This window comes from Ambystoma mexicanum, chromosome 1p (genome assembly GCF_040938575.1).
Source record: "Ambystoma mexicanum isolate Mex_15411 chromosome 1p, UKY_AmexF1_1, whole genome shotgun sequence".
NCBI lineage: Eukaryota > Metazoa > Chordata > Amphibia > Caudata > Ambystomatidae > Ambystoma > Ambystoma mexicanum.
The window spans coordinates 1225165110-1225182064 of record NC_090921.1 but is presented as its reverse complement, the minus strand read 5'-3'; the positions used below and the strand labels follow the sequence as shown (position 1 = coordinate 1225182064).

Genomic DNA, 16955 nt, shown 5'->3' with positions numbered 1-16955 from the left:
GATTGCTCCATTCTAAAAGGCTTTAGTAAATCAGGCCCAGTGCACGTTCAGTGTGACCAGTGAAAAACTAGTGTGACGGTTTTTTCTCCGGGTGCCCTTTCAGCACACCCTCTGTCAAAGGACGCTGCAATAACTGTTACAATGTATTTTTTATCAGGTAAATGCTACTTTCATGCAGTGCAGCCCAATGAAAACGAGACCCCCGCCCCGCCCTTCTTATTCACACCTTTAGAGAAGGTTCACCAGCAGGCCAGGTTAGGGGATGCAGGGGGAGCAGGGGGCAAACTGTGCAATGCAGGACAACTTCAGATGTGGTCTGACGGTTGCATTCTCCCATCTGAAGGTCAATGGTTATCTTAACTTGGAATTACTATAGCGCCTCCTGTCATAGGTTATGGCTTTGAAGTGCTTTGCCTGTCAGAGAGGTGAAGGAGGAGTATGATAGAACATGCAGTAATGGTGGGGAGGAGCAAAGTCGGCTAGATTTTCGGGCTCCCTTCCGCCACCTCTTCTCCTTCTGTCAACTCTGACTGTCTGTCTGCTATCCAGGAGTGGTGTGCTGCCAATGATCTCTGCCTTAACGCCAGTAAGACTGAGATTCTCCTCATCGGTAGACCTGCTCCCTCCTTTCCTATCACTCTCTGGTCGGCCTCTCTTGGCTCTCTCCCTGCTCCCACCTGTGAGGCTAAAAACCTCAAGGTCATCTTCGACTCCCCACTTTCCTTCTCTCATAACATCTCTGATTTCTCTAAGAAGTCACACTACCAGCTGCACCTCCTCAGAGGTATTCTTCCTTTCCTTTCCTTCCCCCAGAAGCTCACTGTCTCCAGAGCTCTGGTTCTCTCTAGGCTGGACTACTGCAATAGCCTCTTTCTAAATTTGCCTGCCTCTACTCTCCGCCCTCTGCAACTCATCCAAAACAGGACTGCGAGACTTGTCTCCAGGACTGAAATCTCTGCACTGGCTCCCAGTGGCTGTGAGGATTAAGTTCAAAACCCTGTGCATTGTCCACAAGGCCTTCTCGGGCATGGGGCATCAATAACTTCAACTCTCTCTTCCTAAATATCTTCCTTCTCGAGCTCTTCACACATCCGCCTCCAACTCCCTCAGGGTCAGTAGCTTCGCCAAGCAGCGAGGGGGTGGTAGATCTCTCTCTTCTGCTGGGGCCTCCCTCTGGAACAGCCTCCCTGCCTCTCTGACACTTGAGGAGAAACATCTCCGGTTCCGGAAGCACCTCAAGACCTTCCTCTTTGCTTCTGCATTCTCCTCCTCTCCCCTACTGATCTCCTGGCTGAAACTGAAACTACACTGGTTATCTGGCTACCCTCTGATCTTGGGCCTAGGTGCCCTCCCGCCAGTTGCATACCTGCACTTCCTCCCTGGCAACCTTTGCACTCGGGAACTGTCTATGTATCCCTACATCCCCCTACCAGCACTTGAAACCTGATGTCTGCACTTACCCTTGCGCTTGCCACTAGCTGGCCGCATTTTTTATTTATTTGTCTTTATTTATTTTACTGTTATCCTATGTACTGCCCTCTCCCCTTCCCACCTGCACTTTTCCCCTTCCACCCCTCCCCTGCACTTGCGAGATCTAAATGTCACCTGGCCTAGTACGATCGCTGTCGCTGTCTTCCATCTGTTCCCCCTCCCATGCCTCGTCGCGCCTTGAAACACTTGTGTATAGGCGCTTTATAAATGCCATATCATATGATATCATAGACAGTTGGGATGAGGGAGGGATAGATTAGATGTTCAAGAAGGCATGAGAGGGAAACGGTCAAGGAGCTATGTGTACAATTGGACCACATTTATCGTGGGACTCAACTGTACTTTTTTCCGGGCACAGTGGGAGGCGTTCTTAGCTCCAGGGGGTATGAATGGAATTTACTTACTGCAGGGTGATCCTGAGCATGTTGAAACCATGCCTAAGAAAACACAGACAGCAAAGCCGTTCGACTTACTTCCCTAGGTCAGCAACTACATTAGGGAGGGGTTACATGTCAGTAATCCGAATTTTCCAAGTTTACAAAAGCTCTCCCCAACTCCTCGCCTAAATCGACCATCGCCTCAAAACCAGCCATTGACACTGCCTGTCTTTAACAGCTCCTCACTTTGCCTGACATTTGCAATGGTGGGGATGTGTGAGGCCTCGGGACGTGTCAAGGGGTCAGGGAAGGCGACTCACTGTAATTGGAGGCCCTGCCTTACATTTGACGCCATCTCGGATGGATTGTAGCTCACAGTGTGGCTCTTGCTCTGGCTGTGGCCCGTCACCCATCTCCCCAGGATTTCGAAGGGGTTGAGTTGGAGGTCGGGGTGGAGGATATTTCAATACCTTAAATTTAGAGATTGAAAAACCTTGGTAAGCTTCGTGTGAACACCTTCAGTGTCTTAATTACTTTGCCACCAAGAAGATGACTAAATTAATGCTGAATTTATTATGCTTTTGCTATTTGCTCTGTCAGCGGTAATTGAGTGCTGCTGAGGGTGGGTGGACGAGTGCCAAGAAGGGCCTGAAGAGGAGGAGGAGGAGAAGCAGCTCAGCGTGCAATCACTGGCACTAGTGACGCTTGCACAGCATGTTTATCTTATGCTAATGCACCTGCCGTATCCGTGATGCCTCCTGATGACGCCTCCTCGCCCCCTCCCCAGGTGTATTTATATCCAGGGCTTCGGCCTGAAACACCCGCAGTTGAAAGGGGACTTCTTCTGCCTCGAAGGTAAGACTTCATAATGCCTGTACTATTGTCAATGGGCGGGATGGGCAATCACTTAGCCCAAAATTAGAAGTGTATCCCCCTGTATTTTGTCTGCCGTAAGGATCCTGACTCTGTAAGGGGGGGAAAGCTCGGTGCACCGACATCCGGGTTAGATGGCCGATGTTAAGAGGCTCCCTGAGCATTTCTCAAGTGAATGCCTGGCTGGAGCATGCGCAGAAGTGATATTAAAAGCATAGTCTCGCGATTGTGCAGGGCAGTGCTGATGTCACTTTACTTTGCCCCGGAACCATTCTGTTACTCAAGGGATTCCTATGAATTTGGTCCAAGTGGCCTTTTCACTAAGAAGTCAAAAACATGTCAAAAATCGCTCAGATTGCCTTTGGAGGTCGAAAAAGAGAACTTGCGGGAAAGAGGTAGCCAAGCGAGGTGTCATGTTGTTTACTTCAGGTTGCAGGTGCGTCTTGAGATATTTGGTTATTTCCAACACGTCCCCTCTGTTCAGAAACGATTAGCATTTTTGTCACCACAGGAATATAGACAAACTGTTCCATGCACCCACGGCCATTATCAGGAGATTATTTTAGGAAGCCCGTGGTGAGGTCAGAAAAAACAACAGTTGTCTGTTTAGGTGAGTACTACAAAAAAAATCGAATCGCTAAATAACCCTTTTCACCCCATATAAATGCGCAGGGAGTCGGCCACAGCCCCAACCAATACCCCTCGACCTTATTTACTTAAACCAGCCACCCACACATATATGTGGTAAAATGGGGGTCTCGAATTTCGGTATTTTTGACTTTGATTTTTTTGGCATTCTCTATTTTGGTAAGTTCCCAATAAAAAAATAGCCTATTTTCAGCAAAAAGCATTAAACAGACCGTCAGTTAGAAAGTGATGAGTTAGTGATAACCATTCCCATGCAGTGTGCCCTGATTTGGCCTTCGCCTTCTCCGTATGCGCCCATGTTTTATCACTGCTGTTTCTCCCTCCCAGCCCTTGTCTTCGTTCATCTGCCTCAGCCAATCACCAGCACGTCTGTGAACACAGGTTTCTAGCACGGACTCACAGGCAGGCTATAACACTCGCTCTGAGAACATATATCTGCTGAAGGAAGACCGTCTCGCCTGCCATTAACTATTTGCCAATTGCAATCCCCGTAGCCTGAGAGGCCAGTGCGGGTTCGTTTTCCAGGAAAAATGTGACTCACTTTAATGACTTAGTGCACTCCAAATTGCTATTAGATGTAAACATGTGTGCCAGACCACTGATATGATATTTATATCGCGCTTAATACCCAGGGGTTTCTAAGCGGGACCGAGCCTGTGTTGCCCTCTGTCGTTTTGCTTCCAAGGAGAGCACGTTGCCCCTGAGCAAACCCCAGTGCACTTCAAAATACTAAACTTGCCACAAGTATTTGCAAAATATAGCACTCCACCACATATTTCTCGGTTTGTTGTAAAAGTGTGTTGTAAAAAGAAGTTATGATTTGTGGATGTGGGACCCTTTTTTTATTACGGTACCCGGGACTATTTTTTTAACTCCCTCCGACCCTGGCAATCCGTCTGTTTTCCCAATATCTTCCTTTCCGCCTCTGAAAGGGTCTGGCCTTCAAGAGATGTGAGCACACGTGCAGCCTACAAGTTGGTAAAGCCTGCTCCCTATTGAAGCGGAATGCAGGATATTAAAAGAAGCAAGCATTGGTCACTGCACACTAGAAACATCTGAGATCATCCTGCACAGTCTGCAAAAATGCCACCATTTCACCAGAGCTGTTCAGTCAGCTCAACGAATGACGCACTTGGTTCCGAGGTCTGTATGCCTGGAACAAGCAACCACAGGCCCAAATCCCCCCACCGCCGATGTATCCCAATCTTCCCAAAGGGGACATATGGTGTACCAGTAAATCATACATCATTCTGAACTGTTATGACACAATGTATAGGTGTGGGAGGAATCCGGCAGAAAGTCCCATATAAAAAAGAAAAATAGGCGCATCAAAGCACTCAGTCGTTTAGTGTAGCCTGACATTACACCCACACAAGCATGAGATGATATGGTATTTATAACGCCAGAGGTTTCTAAGCGCGAACCCGGGGATCGAACCTGTGTTGCTCCGTGTCGTTTTGTTTCCAAGGTGACCTATCCTCGCGAGATTCAATGGAGTCCACGCTGTAATTGCGCTGCTTGAGCCAGGCTGCACAGGTCTTACTCATTGTATATGTAACATCTGACAATGTAGAAGAAAGAATGCGTGCAATTATACTTTGGTCATAAGTTCTATTGCCTTGGGGAGTGTGCCTGGTTAAAGCTCTTCTTGTTTGGCTGCAGGACTAACAATTTTGTCTGGAAACGTAGCAACCAAAAGTATGCGTTACCCGCACTAAGGTAGCATCATAAAAACAGTGCAGATTTTTAACAGGTGGATCACCTAGTTATAACCCTCTCCTGTTCGAGAATATTCATCATGTCATGACTTGGTTCAGGAAGAACCTTAAAAGCTATCTCTTCAACTGCCCATGTCCTCCGATCACTGTTCCGTCGACCCACCGTGCAACTGCACTTGCAATGCTGTAACTTGTCCTTGCCTGCTACTTCAACCCTGGGTGTTGCCTACATGACTCACGTCCACTGGGGGATGTGAAGGGGTGCGTTGGTTAGGGAGTTTCGGACCCTGTCCTCCAATATCATTTGTATGGAGAAGACACACCTTTAGCCATGCTGTTGGCTGCCGTCAGGAACATCAGTGAGAGGCTTTAATCCCAGCGAGACAGAGGTGCGGGTATCCGCGATACCCCAGATAAAGTTCCACACGTAGACTGACCTGCATTTAGTTAAAGATCGGGTTGGGATGTTTGATACGTTTTCCTGTTAAGACTCTGGAGCTGTTCACTTAGTGGGGGCGAGGGAATCCTGTTCAAAAACAATCGCAGGCTTTTCAGCAGAGATCCGTGGTGGTCCTTTGCAAGAAATTACGATTTCCAGACTGGCTTATTGCAAAGGCAAGTATCTGTTCCTTGAAACATATGAACTGTCACTTTACCAAGCAGTGACTATTTAAATCACCACAGTAGAGAAAATGGCTGCCTCGAGAGGCTTGCTCAGGGGGCACAACGCATGTAAACAGGGCATGGGAGGGTTGGCTTCGATAGATGTGTTTTTTGCATTATTATTTGAGTATCTGAAGTACTAGTGCTCTTGGGATCTTAGAAAGTAAATGGTTAGAGACATTTGAGGTACAGAGGACGTTTCCAGGGTTAGTTGAAGTGCACGCAGAAGATACTGTATGACGAGGTTCACATGAAATGGAATCTAGAAGAACTACTGGAGCACAGAGAGCTTTGTTGATAGGCAGAGCCTCTGGGGCTCAAGCTTTGTGATGTCAGATGATGCTGCTCTCTGATCAGACCCCAATCCAACGGTGCATGTGGATGCCCGCCGCGTCAGGACATATGGTAGGTAGTGAATCAATCAACAGACATCAAGCCAAATACAAGCTGAACCGAATATAGTCCTGAGGTCTGCAACCCGGGGCTGTCCATATGTTTTCAACTACGACTCCCATGATCCCTCACCATTGATAATGCTGGTTAGTATTGATGGAAGTGGTAGTCCAAAACTCAACTACGACTCCCATGATGGCTCACCATTGACAATGTTGGTTAGTATTGATGGAAGTGGTAGTCCAAAACTCAACTACGACTCCCATGATCACTCACCATTGACAATGCTGGTTAGTATTGATGGAAGTGGTAGTCCAAAACTCAACTACGACTCCCATGATCCCTCACCATTGACAATGTTGGTTAGTATTGATGGAAGTGGTAGTCCAAAACACCTTCAGAGGCTTCGGATCTCGGAAACAGTTTGTCATTTTGCTGCTCTATTTACCCACCAGCACGCCTCCTGCTCTTCCTGTATGCGTAGCAGATTATTTAGCGACTTTGGCCATATCTGCTTGGATCACCCAAATACATCTTTATTACTGGGTAGTTGTAAAGGAGCTTGAAAGCACGAAGTTAACATTTCCTCTTCTCGCTACCATCCCTTTCCAGAATATGTCTCTGCGGAGGATGGCCGGCAGGGCTTCCAGCCGTACACTGTTGCGGCCTCATAGCGATAGCCCAGTGAAGAGCGGCCTGCCTACCATGTCCACCCTGGACACTCTGAGGCCTATATATACACCTCAGAATGTCCAGGGTGCTGTGAGCTTGTGGCAAAGAGAAGAAATGGGTCAATTCAGCAGTGCTCACAGAAATAAGCACTCCTCTGCCAAGTCCTCTTTCTCGCACACCGTCATCCTTACTGTGAGAAGATTTTCTAGCTTCGCTCCTGAGACCTCCATGTCAGAACCTCTAAGGCTGGCAATATTCGTCTTCTGAAGTAAGACGGCTTCCTGTGCTATATATTTCTTTTGACATTTTACTCCCTCAACGATCCCAATACCCACTTTTCTTCCTTTGGGCCCAAGGTATTTTCTTGCAGGGACCTTCACGAGAAGTAAACACAGGCACATCCTCCAGGTTGGCAATGCCTTCCTACAGTCCCCAGGAAGGTGGTAAAGAGGATATTGCACCCACCAGCGGTAACTGCACAGCAAGGAAGATTGAGGTAGCTGAGTGAGACAGGCACCTCCAACAGAGCCCTGTGCAAAACCTTATCTCGTGTGCCAAATACGTTTACAAGGCATGCTTATAAGTCATTCTTTATGTAACTCACATTGTTTAAAAAAATATATATGTTGAGGAAATGGAAAGTAACAGTGACCATATATTCTTGCAGAGTAGATATAGCACAATCCAAAGATAGCTGGTCTTTTTGCACTGTTTTCAAATAGACATTTATTTTGTGATAAATTAATAAGAGATGTTGAACATATTTATTTTATGTAAGTTTCTTGGAGGACATGCCCAACCATGTGTGAGAGGTAACAAAAAAGCACCATTGATCACTGCATATTGTCTTACATGTTCGGGATATAGCCTTTCACTCTGATAAATGACTGGCATTTCCTTTCTTTTTTTGAAACCATTCTTAATCGAAGTTTTAAAACCATTACTGAGCTCCATTTGGCGTCAGAAATCAACCGAGGATTTGTGTATGAAGTCCAAATAGGTAGCACTTATGTTTACATGTCCCCCATGATGCGTCAACAGGTCCAAGAGCCCCCCCCACCACCCAAGCAGCACCCCCCCCCCCCCGAGGCTCTTCAGTTCCTTTCCTGCGTTTCCTGTTGGAGCTAGGCCCAATGTCCCTGGCAGGGCTATTAGAACGCATGGACCTGATGTGTGGCCCACATTGCATTTCTCACAGATTTATGCTCCTCTGTGTATCATTCTGCATATGGGAAAGCAACTAACTCACCAGTTTGATGAGCATTTTCTTTTTTACAGATATATTTTTTTTTGTTTCAAACGTTTTGGTTTTTCCTTCATTTTGTTTTTACTAGAAAAATACAAAATACAAAAACCACAGTTTTTCATTAACCCACACACACATACAACATCCAGACAACCCAAACCCCGGACCTGCATGAATATATAAAAATACACACACATACACACATTCACACATGTACACATTCAAACATGTACACTCAGACAGCCCCTTGCATGCAGGCACCTGGGGAGCAGGTGTAAGTGGATTTAGGTCACCTGGCCTAAGCACCATCCACCTTTTTAGCCCTGCCTCTTCCTTTCTGCTCTTAACTCTTAGATCAAGGGCGTCTCTCACCCGGGCGTCCAAAGTTAAGGGCAGTCAAAGAAAAGGGCAATTCCTGTTTGGATCCATTCGGACAAGGAGGATCCAGGGTCCGACCCCCTGATAAGACAGCAGGCAAGCATGCACCAACATATGTTTACACCCTCTGTCCCCACAGGCCATCTCCACCCTCTCTGGTCCCCCCCTGTTGTTCCCTTGTGCTCCCCCTTCCCGTACACAGGAGTCTGTCCAGATACATTCTGGTTTCACTATCACCGTCTTCTGGCCAATGCTGGATTTTACTTTTTTGGACTTCATTGATTCGCGGTGCGTCACCCTTTCCCAACTCTTATGCTGGACTTCCTTTGCATTTTGTACTCATGGTGACCCTGAATCATTCTTTTCCCATCTTCATTTTGTATCCTAGCATGCAACATTGGGCCTCATTCCGAGTACGGCGCTAACCAATGGCGCTATTAACGCCTTGGTTGACGCCGTACCCGGACCGGCAGCGCCTTGGTGGATGGCGGAATCACCGCCCCATTCCAAGGTTGGCGGGGCGGTAATTCCCCATTCACCAAGGCTCTTCCCCATTACCGAATGAGCCCCCATAGGGCTCAATGGGAATGGGGAAGATGCAAATAACGGTGACCGTTCATTACGGTCACCGTTATTGGCTTGGAGGCCCCTTTGCGCCCTCGACTTTAACACCTGCTCAAAGCAGGCGTTAAGGGCGAGGGGGCAGAGGGAACTCGGAGTATGGCGGTAAGGGATTACCGCCACCGGTCTCGTTACCGGTGGCCGCTATCCCTTACCGTCATACTCGGAATGAGGCCCATTATGTCTTACTACTGACTTCTGCAATTGCATTCGCTCTCCCCTCTTGCCTCTCCCTTTTCCTATCTCCTCCCCTCCTCCCCTTACTTTCTTCTTTGCACTTACTCTATCAGAATTGTGCCTGGACCTAGTATGATAGCGACCTCGTCTGTTGCTCCCCCATCCACTTACTGCCCCCACTCCTCCCTCCAGCACTATCTGAAACATTGTCAGGCCTAGTACGATAGTCGCTTGTTTTGTTCCTCCCCTCCCTTTCTGCACCCCTCCCTTACCGGTTCTACCAGTAATGTTGTCATAGCCTAGTACAGTAGTCGCCTGTCTGTTTCCATTTCCTTCCCACTCTCCCCCTCCCTTCCTTATCTAGGTTTTGCTCTTGCACTGTCTGAAATGTCGTCAGGCCGAGTACGATAGTTAATTTCACATCCTTACTGTTCATGGCCTGTAAGAATGTCGTTGTATTTTCCCTTGTTCCCTCCCTTGCCTTGAAGCGCTTTGAAACACATTGCGTATAGGCGCTATATAAATAAACTATCATATCATATCACGCATACTTCAAAGCATCCTGTACATACACATTTATAAATACATGGCTTGCCTGCTTGCTCCCTAAGCACTCCTCCATCACAGGCAGCACTCATCTCCTTTAAAGCACACTGACTGGCAGCAGAGTGTCCCTTTCCTGTCGGTCCGCATGCTGCTGCCGCACACATATGTTGTTTGCACAATAATGAAAGGTGACAGGGCCAGAACTCTTATGCCCCGCCCGCCTATGCCCCGCCCTCCTATGCCCCGCCCTCCTATGCCCCACTGGCCTCACATTATGGTGGTCAATGCCTATTGTGTGGAGTATGAAAATATGTTGTTGGGGGACATGCCGGCTCTCACAGGCAGACAGCACAGTCCCCAGTGCAAACAAAGCACCTGTATGGACTGTGCTGGTTGGCACTATGCTTTGGGTAAGAGATGATGTACATTTAGATTAAGATTCCCAACCTACATTAACACATTCATCTAAATGTATAACACTTCACCCACAGGGGGGCAGCACCCTTCTGCCCTAACATGGAAGCAGCCAACGTATTTAGTTCATATATTTGGCAATATTATAAATCATTTCCCATGGTCTTTACATTCTTTTTGTCTAAAAAGTTTACTTGGTGCATGTTGTTCCTTGGATAGCCTTCTATCTCTGAACAGGTTCAGCCTTTAGGTCTCTCAAAGCTGCCAACAGGGACTTAGAAGGTACCTCTCTGGGAGCATGGAGGATTCTTGTTCTCCCTCTGCTCCTGTAACTTACTGAATGAGGGGTGTTGGCAAGGCATAGAGGTGACACAGGCTGCATTAAAATGACTGCATCTTCTTTATAACATTCCTCCCTCCATCTGGCCTCCTAGCGTCAGCCGTAGCAACCGCTGCTGATGAATCAAGACGAATAATGAGAAGGTGCTGGGAGAGGGACTTTCACAGAATTGTACTGGCACTTTATTGAGAGAGCGGGTTTCTTTTCCCAACACAAAAACCTAATTTAAGCTAAATGCACTCCTTTACAATGGGGCTATCTAGTGGGGTGGCCTTTGGGGCAGGTGCCTTCAGGAGACAGTGGATGACGGGGTCAAGGTTGACAAGGGGAGCTCTCCTGGTCACCCACACTTAGTTTCCAAAACTGGACAGAGAACAGTCCAAGCAGCTTCACTCACCACTGCTCATTGGAGTGCCCTTAGCAAAACCCAGAGCTTACACCCAATAAGACCTTCCCACAGCATATACCAACAAGCGAAAACATCCTATGAAGATCCTGGCCCATTCAATGCATGTACATTTTTGAGTAAGGGTTACCTTCCATTTATGGGAGACAGCTCCTACCATGAACAAGCCAGAAAACAGAGAATCAGTAATACTGTGCTCTCATGTTTCCCAAAAAGAAGTACTTGGTATGTTTCTGAGGCACTCTGAGCAAGGGACCCAATGTAACCGAGAAAATGCATCTCTTTGGTGGTGATATAGGGATACCTAATCACAGAACCTCAGGTGTGTAGTGTGAATATCTGCAGTAAGATTTGGTGACAGGAGTCTGAGGGAGATTGGGAAGCACAGCTTACGATTGGAGAAGATTGGAGAGTAAAGCAAGAATGGAGATGAAGTTGGAGGGAGAAGAAAGAGGTGGAAGAGAGGAAGGAGATTGGAACTGTAAGGAGTTTGGAGGAGGTCGGAGAGAGAAGAAAGAGGTTGGAGGAGTTTGGTGAGAGAAGGAGTGCGGAGGTGGTCAGAGATTAGAGGGGATGTCAGAGAGAGTAAGAGATTGGTTGGGAACATCAGGAGGAGGTTGATTCAATAGAGCAGAATGTTGGTTTGAGACATTATGATGAGGTTAGAGGATATATCAGACAGCTGGTAAAGCCCTGTCTAGTAAGATTAGTAAGGCGTGGGATTGCACACCCGACACAAAACAGGGATAAGTGATGAGCACCCAATCAGAAAGGGTGAGCCCAGGGTGGAAGGAATAACTAGCCTGTGGCATGTCATCAAGGAGGAGAAGGACCCGCCCATGAGTAGAAAGTTGGTTCCGAGGGTAGGAGTCAAGACTCTAAGGTAAAATCCTCTTGAAGAACACCCCTGTGAAACCTCAAATGAGGCAAATCCTCTTGCCTCAGCAGCCACATTAAAGAGGAAGGAAACACAGAGGCAGAGAGGAACACAGAGGAAAGGCAGACATTATTTTGAGCCAGGGACTGAGACCCACGGCGGAGCCTGAGAAGGCCGTGAAAGAAGGAGGCAGACATACCTTAAACCTGAGATTGAGAATCCAAGGGACAGAAGATCTTGAGAAACGCAGAGAAGAAAGGTGTGGGAACCCCTTAAGCCTGTGGTGAGACTACAAGGAGATTCCCAGAGAAGAAAGTGGAGCAAAGGGTGTGGGAACCCCTTTAAACCCAGAATTGTGTTGCCCAGGGGTTGACCCAGAGAGACCATACAGCATGAGGAGACCCACTCAGATTATTGATCGATTCCATATAGCACCTGCTTCTTGTCCTGCCCTCCCTGTGGTCCCAAAGGAAAGATGCTGAGTTTAACTGCATTTCTGTCTTGTCCTGGTTAGAGATCTCTAGCACTCTCATGACAATGGTCAAAGAACACATATACCTGTCCAGGACACACAATCTGACACTTATGCAATGGATGGAGAAACTTTAACAAAATGAAAATGTTAATTGGGCAAATCTTCCCAGAAGCAACAATGCCTGAAAACATAAGCTGCTTTTGGGAATCTTTATAGAAGGAGGAAACAATTTTGACTTGACTGCGGGGCCTGGGCTAGAAACTGTGAGGAGCATCTTGATGGTGAACAAGGTTGACATCTGACAAACTCCTCCCACATGAATGGTATCAACAGTGCATATTGTAATTTCCAAGTGCCACTTTAAATGCCACAAAGAATGCACCCATGCTTGCTGCATCTGCCTATCAGCACAGGGTCTTCCAATGATATGTTTAAATTGATCTCTCTGGATATGTTTGTGTTGTGTGTGGATTTTGTTGTTCAGTATCTTACCAAATCCATGAGCTTGGAAGGTAAGCATTGTGCCTAGCCTGCCTTACAATGTGGGGTTCCATGCATTTATTGCTGCCAGGGGCCCGGGTCTGTTTCTCTTTAATTCAGCAACCCGTGCTGTAAGTGGGGTGCTGCAATCACAGCCACACTCAACATGCCTTTCGTCTTCTGGTGGTGCCCCGCTGCCATGGGGTGACACACTCATCACCACCGCTGCCCACTCTCTTTCGCTCCCTAGGGGGAGTTTGCCTGCCCCATTTCTTCATGCGCTGACTGATGCTCCTGCGCCTGGGGATCTTCTCCCGGGCTGCTGCGAGGATACTGCGCAGGACCTCTCCTCTTTTTCCAGCCTGGCCACTGTGCTCTGGTTGGTTTGGCCTTACCTGAGACACTCCTTTCAAATATTCAGAGCTGGACTGAGCAGTGGTACTCTGGGCGATCTGAGAAACCAAAGCACCCTGCTCGATTTAAAGCTAGGGTTATTTGCCCCAAAACCCAAGATTACTTACCCCCCGGTAAACTTTAGAGGTTACTGGAAGGATATTCATATTGACGACATGTACATTTCTGACTAAAGAAATCGTGAGTTTCTTCTAATCTGCTAAATCCCTCTACAGTGTCGCAAATAAACCTAGCATAATTACATTTATAGAGATTACTGATATTTAGAGAATTTTTTCCACTTATATCATTCACATTTATTTAGATGTATTTCAGTCTTTTATTGGGGTTTCTTCTCTGGGATTAGGGATAGGTCCAAGATCTCTGACTTTGAGTATTTCACCTTAAATCCAGAAAGGTAAGCATAACCCACTTGTTCTCTGACTAGTGTGAAAGCTTGTGTACATTGGCCAAATATTACATCTGGCTTATACATTTGTAAGGCAGTAGCTCCCTCTAGCAGTGACAGCAGGCGAAGCAGGCAGTCTCTCCTGCGCAGGACTGCATCGGCCAAACATACATCTGGCCTTTTATTATATTGTATGATGAAGGATATGCACAGAATTTCCGAGTTCTGTGGGGTCCTTGCACCATCTTACAAGTGTTACTCCAATCTGTCCTATAGCTCAAAAGTGATTAGCCATACACTGTTCTCTTTTCCTATGTATGATAGGTTTAAGCTGAACTACAGGATGACTAGCGTCACAGTAGAGTATATGTATGCAAATACACACACACAACTTTCTGCAGATTTTACTACGTAGAGTCAATTGCACTGTATATATATATTTTCTGAGGTTAATTGATGTGTTTTTTCTGATTTCAGAAATAAGGAAAACATACAAAAATGAAGTCCTGCCAAGGATTCCTCCTTTTGGCCCTGGGTATGTTCTATCTATTCACCTTCTTCACAAGTACTGCTGTTGAATTACTTCCTGCGTGCTTCTTCTCTGCTATTTTCCCTGCAACCTATTTCTCATTAGAGGTCCTCAACATCATCCCTGCAGAGAGTTTGCACTGGAATTGGTCCAAGACCCAGACAGTGTCCAAAGGCACGTGACCCACTCAAATACAGAGCCTCCAACACTGGCTTTTGAGAAGCCCCATCACAGATTCCTGCACCATCGTTCATCAGGCCAATGTTATGATGCATCCTTTAGTTGTTTCTAGGACTGCACGGTTGATCAATCAGCTCGGTTTTAGGTCCGTCATCACATTGAAATGGGTACACCTCTTAAGAGCACCAATGAACACCATGACAGACACATTGGGGCTCATTACGACCCTGGCATTAAGGGTTTTTATCGGCGCCGTAAAGGGTGTCGGCGCCGTTAAACCCTTAACACTTGATTACGAGGTCCCTTTGTGGGACCCGACCTTAACGGCTGGTTTTACCAGCCGTTAAAGTAGGGTGCCGCAAAGGGACCTCGGTGCTAATTACGGTGTTAGGCGGAAACCTGTGCAGTTCCCTCTGGGACCACTGCAAAAGATTTAGGACTACAGGTGTTTGGCAGTAAACCCACTTGGTAGCAGTCCGTACCACACAGATTCACTGTTGGTAGCTGTGGCTGAGCAGTCAGACGTCTCTCAAAAAGAGTTAAGCAGTATGTGGAGTATACAAGATAGGGCAATTCTTCACAGTACGACAAGCAAACACGCAACGAGACTCAGTGTAAAGATATTAAGGTATTTATTTATAACGAAACATCTATCAAAAACACTATGGCACTATCACGGCAAACAAATCAATCACAATTACTCTATGAAGAAGAAACGATCAATCCCCCTAGCAATATGTCGACAAGTCTAGGTTTTACCGGCACCACTTATTTACAGACAGAGGTGTATGCCTCAACCTAGATGGCACTCTAATATTAGTTAGGACGGGAGAGAAAAATAGGCAGGTTACGAAATCAACACAGTTCAATACTTTGCGGGAAAAATGCAAGGCAAGAAGGCAAGAACCACAATAGATCATAAAGTTCAGAGGCCAGGCCCACTCGGAGATAGGCAAGGCGATATGTCCCAAAAGTCTCTTAGTGGAAATGCGTTCGAGTCTTTGTAGCAAATTGTTATCCGCAGATTGAACTAGTTCAGAACAATACGTGAGAAAGCTTGGAGGCAACCCAACGGAAAGGAGAGGATTAAGACACCTCACTCGAACAGATCGAAAGGGAAGCCAGGCGGACACGGTACCTTGTTGTGGAGGGCAGCTCTGGCGGGGGCAGTTGTTCCTGGTGGTGGATGCACGTCGGGTCTTTGCCAAGAGTAGAGATGATCTCGTCTTCGAAGAAAAGTGAAGTCCGGTGCACCACCAGGGAAGAGACCAGCTGCGGAGTGCTCCGTCACAAGGCACCACCTTTTGGTCGCGGTACAGGGATAGTGGCTGTCCGGTTGCCGAGGTGCTCTGCACGGGCAATTCGACCACTGCGTCCTGAGGCGAATAAAAAGCAAAGGGGACTGGTTGTTCCCACCAGCCAGGGGAAGAGACTCTCCGGCAGGGAGATCTCCTCTGTCGTCGGGAAGTGGTGAGTCGGTTCCGCAGGGCTCCACCGGAGGTGTCATTGTGCAGGTCGGCTCAGCGTTACCCTCGTCGGATTCTTAGGTCCTGTGGCGACTTCTGAAGATCCAGTCCCAAAAGCCCTGCTTTTATGCAGAAAACCCCCATTCATTCAGCCTAGCTGTCAATCAACACATGCTAAGTGGTGAGCGGGGAGGCTCACCACTTGGGCCAATCACTCCAGAGTGCGACCGGAGTTGGCAAGGCAACTCGGTCCAGGGTGCCTAAACCCCCTCCCATACCCCTGTGGTAACCCAGACAGAATGGCACCACTTTGGAGGGTCTCTGTACAGAGCCTGCCAAAAGTGGAACAAAGGGCTCGACCTTTGGTTTAGGAGTCACAGAGACGAACACAGACGCCATTTTACAAACCGAGTTCTGGCAGAAAATACCATCCGATAAACTTATTTAAGATAAGTAGATCGGTGGTACGTTAGAGATTAACGAGAAAAAGTATCAATCTCCAACAATGGGACGAATCCCATAGGGTTATGTTCGGGGTCGAACATAACAAGTAGTTTCCGCTGCCACCAGCCAAAACTCGACGAGGGGGGACGGGACAGTGCCCCCTCGAATAACAGATCCAGGAGTAATCGAATTACCCCTACTAGTACGTCCACAATAAGATGGTTTGTACTAGTTCTGTTAGTAAATTTAGGTCTAGTAAATCCAATGGTGACTTTACATGCCCAGGGAGACAGTAGTCAGTCCCCGGGTATGGAGTCTATGGTGGAGGCCCGGTAGGACGCCCCAGTGTTACGGCACATAGGGGGCGGTGTAACACACATAGAAAAACATATGAGACCCTATGGAGTAAAAGACCCCATAGCCCATAGAACACATTGACATTCAAAGGAATTACGCACATACACGTTCAAGAGTGGGAGGAAAAGAGTCTCACTCTTGGCAGGATGGAAAAAACAAACTCCAGAAATCCAGCAAAGCTGCTGGGGGACTCACTAGGTTAGGAAATTCAGCCTAAACAGAGAATTCTACCTAACATCCGGTACCGCAATTTGCGGTACCGTACTTAGCGCCTTCCCCAGTCCCATTGAGCCCTATGGGGCGAAAATGGGAATGGGGAAGGGCCATGGTGAAATGGGGAAATACCGCCTGCCAACCTTGGAATGGGGCGGTATTTCCCCAT

General features: G+C 47.3%; 1 protein-coding gene across 3 annotated transcripts in view; it reads left to right on the top strand.

Moving 5' to 3' along the window:
- Positions 1-2677: 2677 nt before the first annotated feature.
- The window catches only part of LOC138452259 (alpha-tectorin-like), a 79634-nt gene continuing 65356 nt past the window's right edge, over positions 2678-16955 (top strand). For 2 of the 3 annotated variants that reach the window (XM_069604961.1, XM_069604959.1), the window contains exons 1-2: positions 2678-2723; positions 14075-14132. In XM_069604961.1, the coding sequence (XP_069461062.1) occupies positions 14096-14132 (37 nt within the window). In that variant the 5' untranslated portion in view covers positions 2678-2723; positions 14075-14095. Of the gene's footprint in view, positions 2724-3017; positions 3178-14074; positions 14133-16955 lie in introns of those variants that run through there. The other variant, XM_069604960.1, reaches the window with a different exon arrangement.